The sequence below is a fragment of the Aegilops tauschii genome, chromosome 1 (assembly GCF_002575655.3).
Source record: "Aegilops tauschii subsp. strangulata cultivar AL8/78 chromosome 1, Aet v6.0, whole genome shotgun sequence".
Lineage (NCBI taxonomy): Eukaryota > Viridiplantae > Streptophyta > Magnoliopsida > Poales > Poaceae > Aegilops > Aegilops tauschii.
The window spans coordinates 216874820-216889664 of record NC_053035.3 but is presented as its reverse complement, the minus strand read 5'-3'; the positions used below and the strand labels follow the sequence as shown (position 1 = coordinate 216889664).

The 14845-nt window shown below is 44.5% G+C and overlaps 1 protein-coding gene and 1 long non-coding RNA gene across 2 annotated transcripts; one reads left to right on the top strand and one right to left on the bottom strand.

Annotated features, from left to right (window-relative positions):
- Positions 1 to 10476: 10476 nt before the first annotated feature.
- On the bottom strand, positions 10477 to 14370 carry LOC109756013 (ribonuclease 1). Its single transcript, XM_020314885.3, has 3 exons — positions 14031 to 14370; positions 11300 to 11461; positions 10477 to 11210 (listed from the first exon to the last, which is right to left on the bottom strand). Exons 1-3 carry the CDS (start codon positions 14130 to 14132, stop codon positions 10737 to 10739), a joined length of 738 nt encoding a protein of 245 aa, XP_020170474.1. The 5' UTR covers positions 14133 to 14370; the 3' UTR covers positions 10477 to 10736.
- Positions 11479 to 13721, top strand: LOC120975166 (uncharacterized). The gene is made up of 3 exons (XR_012205532.1): positions 11479 to 11989; positions 13022 to 13122; positions 13278 to 13721. It is a non-coding gene; the product is annotated as an uncharacterized lncRNA (long non-coding RNA).
- Positions 14371 to 14845: the final 475 nt, after the last annotated feature.

Sequence of the window (14845 nt, the reverse complement as noted above, 5' to 3'; positions counted from 1 at the left end):
TCATGCTCAACGCAGGCACTAAATAACAATTATTTAGGTTCATCACTAATCCCGATGGTAATCGAAGAGCGAGCGTGCCGATGGCGATCACATCAACCTTGGAACCATTTCCCACACGCAACGTCACTTCGTCCTTCGCCAGCCTCCGTCTATTCCGTAGTTCCTGCTTTGAGTTGCAAATGTGAGCAACCGAACCGGTATCAAATACCCAGGCACTACAATGAGAGTTGGTAAGGTACACATCAATAACATGTATATCATATATACCTTTGTTGACGTTGGCCCCTTCTTGTCGGCCAGATACTTGGGGCAATTCCGCTTCCAGTGGCTAGTTCCCTTGCAATAGAAGCACTCAGTCTCCAGCTTGGGTCCAGCCTTGGGTTTCTTCATGGGAGGAGGAGCACTGCTTTGCTACTCTTCTTGAAGTTTTGCTTCTTTCCCTTGACTTTATTGAAACTAGTGGTTTTATTCACCATCAACACTTAATGCTCCTTCTGGATGTCTGACTCAGCGACTTTCAGCATCGCGAACAGCTCGGAAACCGACTTGTTCATCCCTTGCATGTTATAGTGCAACACAAAGCTCTTGTAGCTAGGTGGTAGCGATTGAAGAACTCTGTCAGTGACAGCCTCTGGCGGGAGCTCAACTCCCAACTCAGCCAAACGGTTGTAGTACCCAGACATTCTGAGTATGTGCTCACTGACAGACCCGTTCTCCTCCATCTTGCAGGCATAGAACTTATCGGAGGTCTCATACCTCTCGATCCGGGCATTCTTCTCAAAGATAAACTCCAACTGCTGGAACATCTCATATGCTCCATGATGTTCAAAATGCCTCTGATGTCCCGGCTCTAAGCCATACAACATGGTGCACTGAACTATTGAGTAGTCATCAACACGCGACTGCCAGGCGTTTACAACGTCCACAATTGCTGGAGGGGGTGGCGCACCAAGCGGTGCATCAAGGACATAAGCCTTTTGGGCAGCCGTGAGGATAATCCTCATATTACGGGCCCAGTCCACAAAGTTACTTCCATCATCTTTCAGCTTAGCTTTCTCTAGGAACGCATTGAAATTCAGGGGAGCTACTGCGTGAGCCATTGATCTACAACATAAGTATGCAAAGATAACTTAGACTATTGTTCATGATAAATGAGTTCAATTAATCATATTACCTAAGAACCCCCACTCAAATCGACATCCCTCCGATCGTCCGAGTGTAACATGATCCAAATTCACCAACCCAAGTCCGATCATCACGTGAGATGAGGTGGCTTCAATGGTGAACATCTCCATGTTGATCATATCTACTATGTGACTCATGTTCGACCTTTCGGTCTCTTGTGTTCCGAGGCCATGTTTGTACATGCTAGGCTCGTCAAGTTTAACCCAAGTGTTCCGCATGTGCAAAAATGGCTTGCACCCATTGTATGTGAACGTAGAGTCTATCACACCCGATCATCACGTGGTGCTTCGAAACGACGAACTTTTGCAACGGTGCACACTTGGGGAGAACACAATTTTATCTTAAAATTTTAGTGAGGGATCATCTTATAATGCTACCATCGTCCTAAGCAAAATAAGATGCATAAAAGGATTAACATCACATGCAAATCATAAGTGACATGATATGGCCATCAACTTGTGCTTTTGATCTCCATCTCCAAAGCACCGGCATGATCTCCATCGTCACCGGCATGACACCATGATATCCATCATCGTGCTGCCATTGGGGTTGTCACGCCAACCATGCTTCTACTACTATTGCTACCGCTTAGCGATAAAGTAAAGCATTACATAGCGCTTAATGATTGACACGCAGGTCATACAATAATTAAAGACAACCCTATGGCTCCTGCCGGTTGCCGTATTCATCGACATGCAAGTCGTGATAAACTATTATAAAACATGATCATCTCATACATCAAATATATCTCATCATGTCTTTGTCCATATCATATCACAACATACCCTGCAAAAACAAGTTAGACGTCCTCTAATTGTTGTTGCATGTTTTATGTGGCTGCTATGGGTATCTAGCAAGAACAATTCTTACCTATGTAAAGCCACAACGATGATATGCAAGTTGCTATTTAACCTTCTACAAGGACCTCCTTTGTCGAATCCAATTCAACTAAGGTGGGAGAGACAGACACCCGCCAGCCATCTTTATGCAACAAAGTCATACCACAATACCGCCGAATCAAGAAAAGACCAAGGAAGGAAGCAATCTGAATATCAACACCCGCAAACTCCTTTGTGTTCTACTCGTGATGTCATCTACGCATAGACCTAGCTCATGATGCCACTGTTGGGGAACGTTGCATGGGAAACAAATTTTTTCCTACGCTCACCAAGATCAATCTAGGAGATGACCATCTACGAGAGGAGAGATTGCATCTACATACCCTTGTAGATCGCTAAGCGGAAGCGTTAAGAAACGTGGTTGATGTAGGCGTACGTCTTCGCGATCCAATCACAATCCATCCCGCGAACTCCCGATCCAAGTGCCGAATGGACGGCACCTCCGTGTTGAACACACGTACGGCTTGATGACGCCTTCACCTCCTCAATCCAGCGAGCGATGGTGAATTAGTAGCTCGAGTCCTCCGGCAGCACGACGGCGTGGTGGTGGTGGTGGTGGACAAATCTCGGCAGAGCTTCGCTAAGCACTACGGAGAAGAAGATGGCTACGAGGGAGAGGGAGGGCAGCACCGTGGCATAGATGGTTGCGGCTACCCTCCCTCTACCACTCTATATATAGGGGGAAGGGAGGAGGAGGGGGCGCCCTAGGGTTCCCTAGGGGGGCCGGCGGCCACCAGGGGAAAACCCTAGATGGGTTTTGGTGCGCCTCCCCCCGGGAGCCTTGGCCCCCAAGGCAAAGGGGGTGGCTGCCCTAGGGGAGCGCCCCCACTCCTTCTGGTTAAGTGGAAAAGGGCGAGGGGCGCACAACCCCTTAGTGGGTAGGTTTTCCCCCTCCCCTTGGCCCATGGGGCCCCCCAACACTTGCCGGGGCCGCCCCCCCCCCCCCCCCCGAAACCACTTTCGGTGATGCTGGTCATCACCCGGTACCCCCGGAACAATTCCGGACTCCAATAACCTTCGTCCAATATATCAATCTTCACCTCCGGACCATTCCGGAGTTCCTCGTCACATCCAGGACTCCGAACAACCTTAGGTAACCACCATAATGACTGAACTATACTTATATCGTCACCAAATGTTAAGTGTGTAGACCCTGTCGGTTCGAGAACTATGCAGACATGGCCGAGACACCTCTACGGTCAATAACCAATAGCAGGACCTGGATGCCCATATTGGTTCCTACATATTCTACGAAGATCTTATCGATCGAACCTCAATGTCAAGGATTCTGCTAATCCTGTATGCAGTTCCCTTTGTCCATCGGTATGTTACTTGCCCGAGATTCGATCGCCGGTATCTACATACCTAGTTCAATCTCGTTACCGGCAAGTCTCTTTACTCATTCCGTAATACAATATCCCGTGACTACCTCATTGGTCACATTGCTTGCAAGCTCATTGTGATGATGTATTACCGAGTGGGCCCTGAGATACCTCTCCATCATACGGAGTGAAAAATCCCAGTCTTGATCCATGCCAACTCAACAGACACCCTCAGAGATACCTGTAGATCACCTTTATAGTCACCCAGTTACGTTACGACGTTTGGTACACACAAGGTACTCCTCCGGCGTCAGTGAGTTGCATGATCTCATGGTCATAGGGACATATACTTGACATGTAGAAAACGATAGCAATAAACTTGACACGATCATATGCTACGTTTATAGTTTGGGTCTTGTCCATCACACCATTCTCCTAATTATGTGATCCCGTTATCAAATGACAACTCATGTCTATGGCTAGGAAAACATATCCATCGTTGATCAACGAGCTAGTCCGATAGAGGCTTACTAGGGACATGTTGTTGTCTATGTATCCACACATGCATTTGAGTTTCCGATCAATACAATTATAGCATGGATAATAAACGATTATCATGAATAAGGAAATATAATAATAACCACTTTATTATTGCCTCTAGGGCATATTTCCAACATATTTTAGTCTCCCATTGTCATAGGAAGGCAGAGATGAACTGAATGATTTAACACATATCATCAATGATTTGATGCTGCAATCTATGGAAACAAATGAATGGATATTTTGCTAGGGAGAAACAGAGTACAGACCTAGACAATTTTACAAGTTCCTATTCAGGAATATAGCTGATCCAAGTTATATCACAAAGATTTGGAAATCCAAATGCATCATGAGGCACAAAGTCTTTGCATGGCTTATGTTGATGGACAGAGGGAATACTAGGGATATGTTACTAAGGAGGCACTTTGACATAGGGGATGACCATTCTTGTTTAACCTGCACATCTGGAGCATTGGAAACAAATGGTCATTTGTTCTTTGAATACACCTTACATGTGCAATGCTTTAGTTACCGCTGCTACACTCTTAGAATTGCATGTGTAGGGTGATACTTGACTTGTTAGAATTGCTAAAATTTGTCCACAACTAAAATTGGGAAAATGTTAGATTTTTATTTGGTCAAGTAGTCTAATCACCCCCTCTAGACATACTTTCGATCCTACATATAGGTGCACTCAAAATTTTGCATACAACCAAGCAAAACTCTAAGCAATCCTCTAATGATAAGATTGAAGGTTCTAAGAATATGAAGCATGCAATTTCTTCCTCAGGGGTTGGGTGCAAGGGATCAATAGGAGGCACATATGAGCTATGAATATACTTGTTCAAGTTAAATTCATTAAACATATCAAGCATTCCATCTTTCCAAAAGTTGTAGTACTCCCCATTGAGAATAGACACACTACATCTAAGACTCCCCAAAGTAGACACATCCATCTTTCTCCAATGGTGATTAAACCGAAGCAATGGAGACCAAAGCTCTGATACCAATTGAAAGATCGAGAAGATAGGTCTAGAGGGGGGGTGAATAGACACTTAACAAGGCAAAGTTGCAGTTTTTAGTTTTCTTGAAAGTTAGGCAGATTTTATCACAAGTTAAGTGGCAACCGATATATCCTACATATGCATATCTAGAGATTGAGCAGCGAAAATGAACATGCAAGTGCAAGAAAGTAAAGGGAGGTAGAGATAGGAAGATCAAACGCAATGAAGACACGATGATTTTTGGCATGGTTTCGATAGGTGGTGCTACGTACATGCACGTTGATGGATACTTCAACTCACGGAGGGTAACTGAAAGAGCATGGTGCCCCCATGTTTGGCTTTGATAATTGATGACAATCCCTATGGACTAATGGTTGCCTTGAGTTATATTTGAAGGGTTTGTCCATAGTCATTTCTTGAAGACAATTTGTTGGTTTCAAGGTTATAAGAAAAAAGATTATGTGTTGACCAAGGTGCTATTCAAGGAGTTATCGAAAAGATTGGTCATGTGAGAGTGGAGCCTATTGCAAATATATCTTGAAGAAGAAGATTGTGTGAACATTCATGTTTACCTTAAAGACATAATCTTTATGAAGAGAGAAGATATTATTCAAGGTTGATCAAGACTAAGTACAAAGAGTGGATTCAAGTTGATCGACACACAAAGCCTAGAAGATATACCGAGTGGTATCATGTGATCTCACGGTATGGTAAGCATTGTCCATTACGCTTTGTTTACTAACCCATGATCTATGTGTGTGGTGGTTCTATGTGGGGTTATGTGTTTTTCCATGGGCTTGCATCAAGAGGAAGATCTCATAACCCATGGAGGATAACATCAAGTGGTGATCATCATCAAGGTTGTGTTGTGCAAGTTCAATAGGAGCATCATGAAGAGATCACATGCTTGAAGCTTGCCGTCCATTCTGGTGATAATATGACAAGTGAAGATATGCCGAAGAGTGGCTCACCCATAGTGGAGTATGGGAGAGCAACTACTTGTCTTCATCAAGCCAGCACAATAAAAAAAGGTGGTCCAGCTTGAGAAGGTAAAGATCGTCATCATCTAGCTCAAGTGGATTATGCGCAAGGCAAAGGTTTGTCCTTGATGGATTTTCTATTTTATTGGTCTCATGGTGTTAGTTGGAAGACCGGGTTATAGGATCGATTGTCGTACTATCAAGGGGGCTCTCGAGTGAGTAGCTTGATCGTATCATTCGTAGAGAGCTCAAACCATTGCATCCTTGGTATCATCCTTCTTGGTTCTTGTTTTCCTTTTCTATGTGTGAGTTTTGGAGCTTGTGGTCATCTTCATGACAAGCTCAAGTTCATCGAGAACGGATTCCGTATGCATCATATAGTATGTTTTCGATGTTGGAGTTTATATCGGTTCTTCACTGATGGTGGTTTCACACCTATATATCATAGGCATACTTCCCTTGTCGCCGTTGGATAGTGCTTGTTGTCACCTATCCAACAAGCTTGAGTTTGCTGAATTCTGAGTTCATTTGCAAAAGTCATGGCAGTTTTGGTCTCACTGCATTCAACTATTGTGCATGGGTAGTTTCTGAGTTCCCAGGCGGTAGTACCGCGCGGCTTCACGATAGTACCACTTATGCGGCACTTCCGCTATGAGTTACCGCCACTACTACCGCTTATTTTTAGCCCACTAGATTCCTTTTTGATGATCACGACAGTAGCACGGTAGAAGAACAATAGTATCGCTTATGCGACACTTCCGCTGTCCACTACTGTGACCACTACCACTTATTTATCCTCTCTGTTTCCATTTTCGCTTCAGTGGTTGTTGAGCGGATGTTAAATGGTAGTACCGCTTCCTGCAGAACTTCCGCCCTGGACTGCTCAAACACCGTTGTTCCCCTGTTCCTGAGATCAGTAGCGGCAGTACCGCTTCTGATGGACGGTAATACCGCTCCGGCGGCACTACCGCTCCAGTACTTGATGTACTCATAGGCAATGATTTGGAACTACCGCTCCCCCGAGTGGTAGTACCACTTGAGCACGGGTAGAGTGCATAACGGTTAGATTCGTGGGGGCACTATATAAGGTTTCCCCATTGCCCCCAACTGCTTTGTCTAAGCTTTTTCCTCCATTGTTGACCTCCATAAGCTTTGCCTTCTCTCTATTCCTCCCATGATTCTTGCTTGTTTTTGAGGAAAAAGAGAGAGGAGATCTCGATCCACATTTCCACCAATCCATCTCTCCTCGCAGTGAGGGGAACCCTTTGGATCTTGATCTTGGAGTTCTTTGTGTTCTTTTCTTCATTCTTCCTCTCATATTCCTGCATACCTTTTGTTGTTGTGGTGGGATTTGGGAAAGAATGACTTGGGCACTCCGTGTGACCTTGCAATTGCTGGTGCATCGGTTTGAGTTCTTCACGGTGATATGTGGAAGTGAAAGTTGAGTAGCTTGTTACTCTTGGTTGTTTGGGCACCCTAGAGCTTGTGCCTCTTGGGTGCTTGGGCGCCCTAGACGGTTGGTGGTGTCGCAGAGCTTAATCATTGTGGCGTAAAGCTCTGGGGCAAGCGTCGGGGTCTCCAATTAAGTTGTGGAGATTGCTCCGAGCAATTTGTACGTGTTCCGGGGACCGCCCCAAGGGTTGCCAATTGTACGGGATCGATGACCGCCCCCAAGGGTCGCCGTCTGTACGGGTTCGGTGACCGCCCTCAAGGGTCCCTTAGTGGAATCACGACATCTTGCATTGTGCGAGGGCATGAGGAGATTACGGTGGCCCTAGTGGCATTTTGAGGAGCATTGTGCCTTCACACCACTCCAAATGGATAGCATCCTCAAGGGTGTGAACTTTGGGATACAACGTCATCTCCGTGTGCCTCAGTTATCTCTTACCCGAGCCCTTTACTTATGCTCTTTAATTTGTGATAGCCATAGTGTTTCATGTTATATACTCGCTCTGTCCGGAAATACTTGTTGGACAAATAGATGTATCTAGACGTATTTTAGTTCTAGATACATCCATGTTTATCCATTTCTCCGACAAGTATTTCTGGATGGAGGGAGTATCTCACTATCACTTAGTTGTTTATCTTGCTTAGCATAAGTTGTCGGTGCACGTAGGTGAGCCTAATTGTTTTAGGTTTTGTGCTTGACAAATTAAACGCTCGTCTTATTCCGTATCTGTTCAAGCCTAAACTGTAATTATTCTAAAGTGCCCATTCAGCCCCCTCTAGGTGACATCCATGATCTTTCAGTAACGGCTGCGCGTGTCCACGGAGGGCTCCACCCACGAAGGGTCCACGAAGAAGCAACCTTGTATATTACAGCATAGCTTATGCCTTTGAAAGACTAGCCTCATCGGGGTAGATCTTCATGAAGTAGGCAATCTCCTTGCCCTTACAAACTCTTAGTTCAACTCCACATGATTTGGAGGCTCCCAAGTGACCCTAATCAATATAGGAGACACCACTCTCCAAAAGGTAATATATGTTGTTTTTGATGATGAACTCCTTGCTCTTATGCTTCAAAAGATAATCTCCTCAACACTTAATCACTCTCTCACAGATTTGTCATGATGGCGGGAGAAGGATTGGAGTGGAAAGCAACTTGAGGAGGCTAGAAATCAAGGATCAAATGGTTGGAGTGGATGCCTTGATCTCAACACAAGTGTAGGTGGTTCTCTCTCTGAAAATGGATATGAGAAGTGTAGTTTCGTCCTGGTTGCCCTCTCTGAGAGTAGGAGGTGTGGGTGGGGTATATATAGCCATCACCAAAGATCTAGCCGTTACACACCTTTATTCACAACTTGATGACACCAGGTGAAAAACTCGATGAGACCAAATAGTGTAAAAGATTCGAACGTTAGACCGGATGAATCCACTCGGTGGCTCCAATATGTGATGACCTAAGCACTTGCATCGCTTCGGTAAATTCAATCGATTTCACTCGGTGATTCCGAAATGAACACGATGGGGTATAGAAAGTTTGCCAGTGCACTTCGGTGGGACCGAATGCCATCTTAGTGGAACCGAGTTTCTAGGGTTTAGGATGTGGCTCTGTGTGGTTTGTCTCGGTGGGTCCGGCTATGTCTGTTTTGGTGGGGTCGAGAATGACTTTAGGGTTTTGAACAGATTGGATTGTGAGAATGTGGCTGGGTTTTTTGGAGCAATATCTTCAAGCACTTGAGCAAATGACTCATGATCAAAACCTCATCCCCTTTTAATAATATTGGCTTTCCTATGTGATCTTTGATCACTTAAGCAAGAATGTAGAGTCTTGAAGCTTCTGCCAATGCTTGCCTTTGTAGCTTGAGGGGTCAATATCTCCATCCATCTACTAGCCTAGGTTGAACTATTCCAGAAATAAGCTTGATGAAAAAATTAGTCCAACAACATGTATGTTGACATGAATTACCAAAATCACCAAAGGAGCAAATGTGCTTTCAAAAGGCGTCATTAAGCAGCCAAGACTTGTGTGTCTTGCTTGCAAGTGTTGTGAGGGTGATCTATCCCTACCCTGCTGGTTCATTGACTGACTCAAAGAGGAGGCACACACAAGTAAGAAAATGAGTGAAAAAGCATGTTTTACTGCCTCCTAAGCTTGATTAGGGTACTCAATGAAGACGTACATCTTTTGAGGGAACTTTGGTGAAAATAACCACTGTGTCCCCTTTAATTTCTGCATATGTGGTTGATTGTGTGGTTGCCATCATGTTCATTACTTGATCTACCTTGTTCTTCATCATTTCCATCAGATCTGTTGATTGCATATTGCTGACTTACTCTAGCATGCATCATACATTATATATCTGTTGTATAGGCTTTCTAGATCTCTGTTGCATATCTACTTTGTGACTTAGACAACAAAGGTTGGACTTTTGGCTTCGGTACCCGCATCCGAACTTCGAGTGATCAAGTTTGGTAGGCCTATAGAACCAAGCATCCAAACTTTGGTAGCTTGATCTGAAGTGGTTGTTGTTGATACAGTATTTGCACTGTCTCTTGTTAGGGCTGGCCTATTACTCGAAAGAAAACTAACTTAGGTTTAGTTTTATAGTGCCAACCCATTCACCCACCTCTGTGTTGGTATCGGTCCTTTCAGCAAGGTCAAGATGGAGGCAGTGTCTTTGGAGGTAGCGGGCAGCGTGGCTGTGGCCGAAGCTGACGAAAGGGACGACGGCCGCGGATCTAGCACGAGCGCGACTAGATGGGCGGCGGCATGCAAAATGTGCAGCGATTTTTTTTTGATGAGTTGTCGTGGGTTTTCATTTATTTAGGAGTTGTTGTTGTATGTAACTTTCAGTTCTTATAGGAGTAGAGATTATTTTTCCTTAATCACTGATTCCAGTTACTTAAGGTGATCAAATGCTGAACCCACAATAAACAAGAAGAAAATACAGAGTGAACAAAAGTTTGCACCGAAGCACAAACAAATAGATAACTTCTAGACTGTATGTAGTCGGACTTACGGGAAACTAAATTTGAAACCAATTAATACCAACAGCAGAAGCAGACATAATTTTTTTTTTCAAAACGAATCGAGATAAAAGAATTTCTTAAACATCTGACATAATAAAATTGTTCATTCATATACTTTACGTATTACAAATATTATAGATACGCATATACATAGTAGCTAGTAGAGAAGCGATTTGACGGTCATGTTCTTATGACAAGTCGCAACTCCCAACCATGTATACACTTTTATTTATTCAACCATCCATTTTTATTCACTGGAGCAACAAGCACGATATAATGCTCCAGGCCACAGTAGTACGTACTCAGGTGAGGCACCGGCCGGGCGGGTGGCTCTCAGGCCTCGGTTGGCAACATGATCTTGGCAGGCGATGTGGCGTTGAGCATCCACGTGTGAAAGGGGTGGAAGAGGACCTCCTCAGGGCACTGCAGTTTAGGCAGCTTGGGACAGTCGATGAAGGCCTCGCCGTTCTTGTCGACGCAGAGGTAGATCTGGTAGAGCTGCTTCTTACCGAACGGCCCGTCCCTGCACTGCACCCCAGGCATCACTCCAAGCTTCTGGTTCACCGCCCACTTGATGTGCTCCGTGCTGTACAGCCTGTAGTCCGGGTTGATGCCCTGCTCGGCGAGAGCGCCGAGGACGTCGGCGTTCTTGCGGAGGTTGAGGGCGGCCCTGAAGTAGTCCACCTCCTTGAGGCCCGAGCAGACGCCGTAGCTACGCCACTCGCTCTTCCAGGTGCTCGTCCCGTCGGTGCGCGGACAATGGATGTTGCTCCAGTAGTGGTTCAAGTTGTTCTCAATTGGCTCCAGCTGCTCATGCATGGTTATAAGATTACTGCACTACTACATGCATATGCATAAACGAGAAGATGTTGAATAATGTGTTCATGTTAGTTGACCTTGTTAATGTCGAATGGTTTGTCGCTATTGCATCTCACGATGGCTTTGTTCAGCGACAAGTCGAAGGTCGTGAAGCTCTGGACGAAGAAATCCTCCGCCGGGTATCCGTACTTGGGCACGCAACATCCGTACTCGCTGTCCACACAGTATGCTCCAGGCCACTGCAAAGCCAATCCATGAGCATCTAGGATACGAGTCAATACTAATATAACCTGGGTGAGATACCGGATTGAGATACGAGTCAATAATATAATCTCTCCGGTGTCTAACAAGAAAAATAGTGTTCTACACACACACACACACACACACACACACACAAAAAAAACTCCGCCCTTCTCTGCCCGCCGCCACCGGCCCAATCTCCGGTCGCCGCCTCCTCCGGCGCATGGATTGGAATCTCCTGCCGAACCTCTTCCCTTCCACGACCACAACCCTCAAGCGATCCAACTGAGCACCAGCTCTCGCTTCGAGCCCGCCATCAGCTCCCGCCGTCCAACTCCAACCCACCTGCACCACCCGCATCGGTGCCCCAGGCATCCTCCAGCCACCGACAAGTCGGAGTCCCTGCCGCCACGGACGACGCAGAGCTCCTGAAGGACAGCGAGGTGACAAATCCAGGTCCTGTCCATGCCGAGCCTCTCCTAAGTCCTAACGCGAGCTCAGGCGCCCGTCACCGTCTCACCTGAGCCGTACGATTTTCTGCTCTGTCTTACACCTCTGTTCTGTCCATGTATTGATGTTTAGGTGTGGCAAAGATTTGGTACATGGTATGTAGGTTCTGTGGGCATTTGTATGAAGTTCTGTGAGCATGCACATGGTATGAAGTGATTGGGTGAGTTGATTAGCATTAACGATTCACAACCTTAATTCTGTCAAATCAGATTTTTAGGCGCTCTATGCATACATGAATTGTCTTTGCAGCAAGTCTGTATGTCGCCGGAACATGTAGCCTAAACCTAATGGCATTTGTAAGTAGAGAGATTCTTGTTCTGGATGTCTAAACCCAGTCTTAACAAGCACACAACTGTAAGGCAACATCTACAGAACGTAATATTATTCGATGTGTATAATTCAGCCCTCATCCCCAAACTATCTGGTGAACCTCGTATACACTCCCACCAGCTCTCCGTTTCTCACCGTCGGTCTCTGACTCAGAAGGATCTTGTCAAAAGTCAGTCGTGCAGATTGGAGGTGGGTTGATCTACATCTCCGCAGTATTTTATTTCGCCGTCCTCTGACGGTCTGACGGACCTGAAGAAGAACATGGCACCCTGTGTGTATGTGTGATGTGCTATGAAGAATTTTTTCGTATATACAATTACTCAATTAAAAGGAATGCCTGGAGTATTTCATTTGACTGAATGTTGTAAGCTGAAGTTAACTATAGCCACGTTAGAGTTTTACTGATGGTTCATCCTGCCATCCTTAGATACATAAATTAAGGTGTACATAGTTTATTTTGTAGCAGAGGAACAAAGTAATTTAAACCAAGTAGTAAGATATACACTAGTGTCAAAAACGCTCTTATATTATGGGATGGAGGGAGTAGTATTTTAGTATTCTCTTTCGTTCTTCTGTACTTATAGGAAAGAAATTACTTCTGTGGTGGAAGACTGGAAGTTGCTTATGTATTTTTTGAGATATGCAAGGGCATGCTTCCAGCATTTTGTGTGGTTGCTATGGTGTTAGGCTGATCATGTATGTCCATCTAAATGACACAGAATGCATGTTTTGTTGAAGCGCAATGATAGTGTGTTTAAGAACAAGCATGCCAATGCGGATGATGTATTCTGATGAGTCCAAATTGAATTCAACAATACAAGTAAGTAATCTCTACATCCATAGGTGCAGTTGGTATACACTATTCCACTACTGATTTATCTTGCTTAATACTACAAAGACTTTTTATTCCGTCGATGTTCTATTCTATCTTTTCGATCCTGTAAATAACTGTATACAAGCTTCTTTTGGTTTCAGTAGGTGAAGGACATCCTCTCCATTGCCTTAACCAAGGAATAGCTGCCAGTGTGTGCATGGATAAAGGAAGAAGAGGGGGAACAAATGGAAGGAGAAGGAAGAAGAAAACAACCAATGGATGGAGAAAGATCTATGACCAATAGTATACCATTTTCTATCGTACCATGTCTTATTAATCTTAAGATGGGCCTCTTAAAGTGCCAATCCTTGGTACCGTCTACATGAATTAGTTCTTTAGTACAATGCTCAAGGTTGGGTGTGTCTTTGTGAAACTGATGCTTATTGCATTCAGTTTAGAAATTGGTATACTATTTTCTCATTTCTTTACTACTCCCTCCGTCTTATAGTGACAAAAAACGTCTTACATTATGAGACGGAGGGAGTAGAACAGTGGTATTCAGTGGTTCAGTGGAGTGATGCATCTATGGAGGCGATGTTGGTTGATTGATGTTGAACTACTAGAATATTTATGTTCCCACTGCAACGCATGGCGGCAATTACCTAGTGTTATATAAAAGTAGCTAAAAAAATCCATCAGTAGTAGCAAACAAATAGTTAATACAAAAATAATATAGTTACAGAAAGAATCCTTCATGAAAGGTAAACAAGATATCTCATGCATATATATAGCTCTTGTGCCATGTATTATGTATAGTCCTATATATTAAGCAAGACAATATACTAAGTACTATAAATAGCAATATAACTAATAACCCATATGCAGGAAATAAGCATCTGCATGCTGTATCGTACCATTAGGACGAGGTAATAGAAATCAAAGCTGGTTGCATTGGCAGGTGCTGCCGCGGCTAGTAAGCCAAGGATTAGGCACAATGAAATTGTCCTCTGGGCCATATCTCCTCTACTAAGTATTGCAAGCAGAAATGACTCTTTTTTGCTCGTTTGCTGTCCAAGTGATCAGCGTGGCTTGGTATTTATAGGCAGAAATAGAAGGGTGGGTCTGATGGGAAGGGGGCATGGGCCATGTTTGTCATGGAGGCAGAGCGACGCGAGGACCGAGATCAGGGTTGAGTTTCTCGTTCCCACCCTAGTTCCCTATGGTTGTAGACGGAAACTGGTTTCTGAAGGTTATAGGCTGGAACATGTTGAATTTCCTACGCTTTTAAACTAATATATAACTCAACAAAATAAAACATGTCATTAACACAAAAAAATACAGTTACAAACACAAAGTATCTATGCTCAATATGATCGGGGTATGGGGTTAAATCCATAACCGCAACAGGCGCCGCTTGAGAATATTCCGTTTTAGTAGCGGCCACTACTTCTGATTCGGCTCCTCTTTAGTTTCTGGCCCCATATTTTGGGAATGCCATGGGGGAATATTTCCATGATAAGGAAATGCATAATTATATGTGATGATCTATGTAAGTAGGCGATGGCATATAACGAGGCTAAATTTTCTTGTCAAAGAAGAAGGCTCGTGGCAGTGGAGATTGATCTCACCTTCTGTACCATAAATCAAGGACAACGCTAACGCTCACACGTGTGGTGGGAGCGAAACCCGCCCACACGCCCAATAACACACAGACTGCGCCACGTCACCG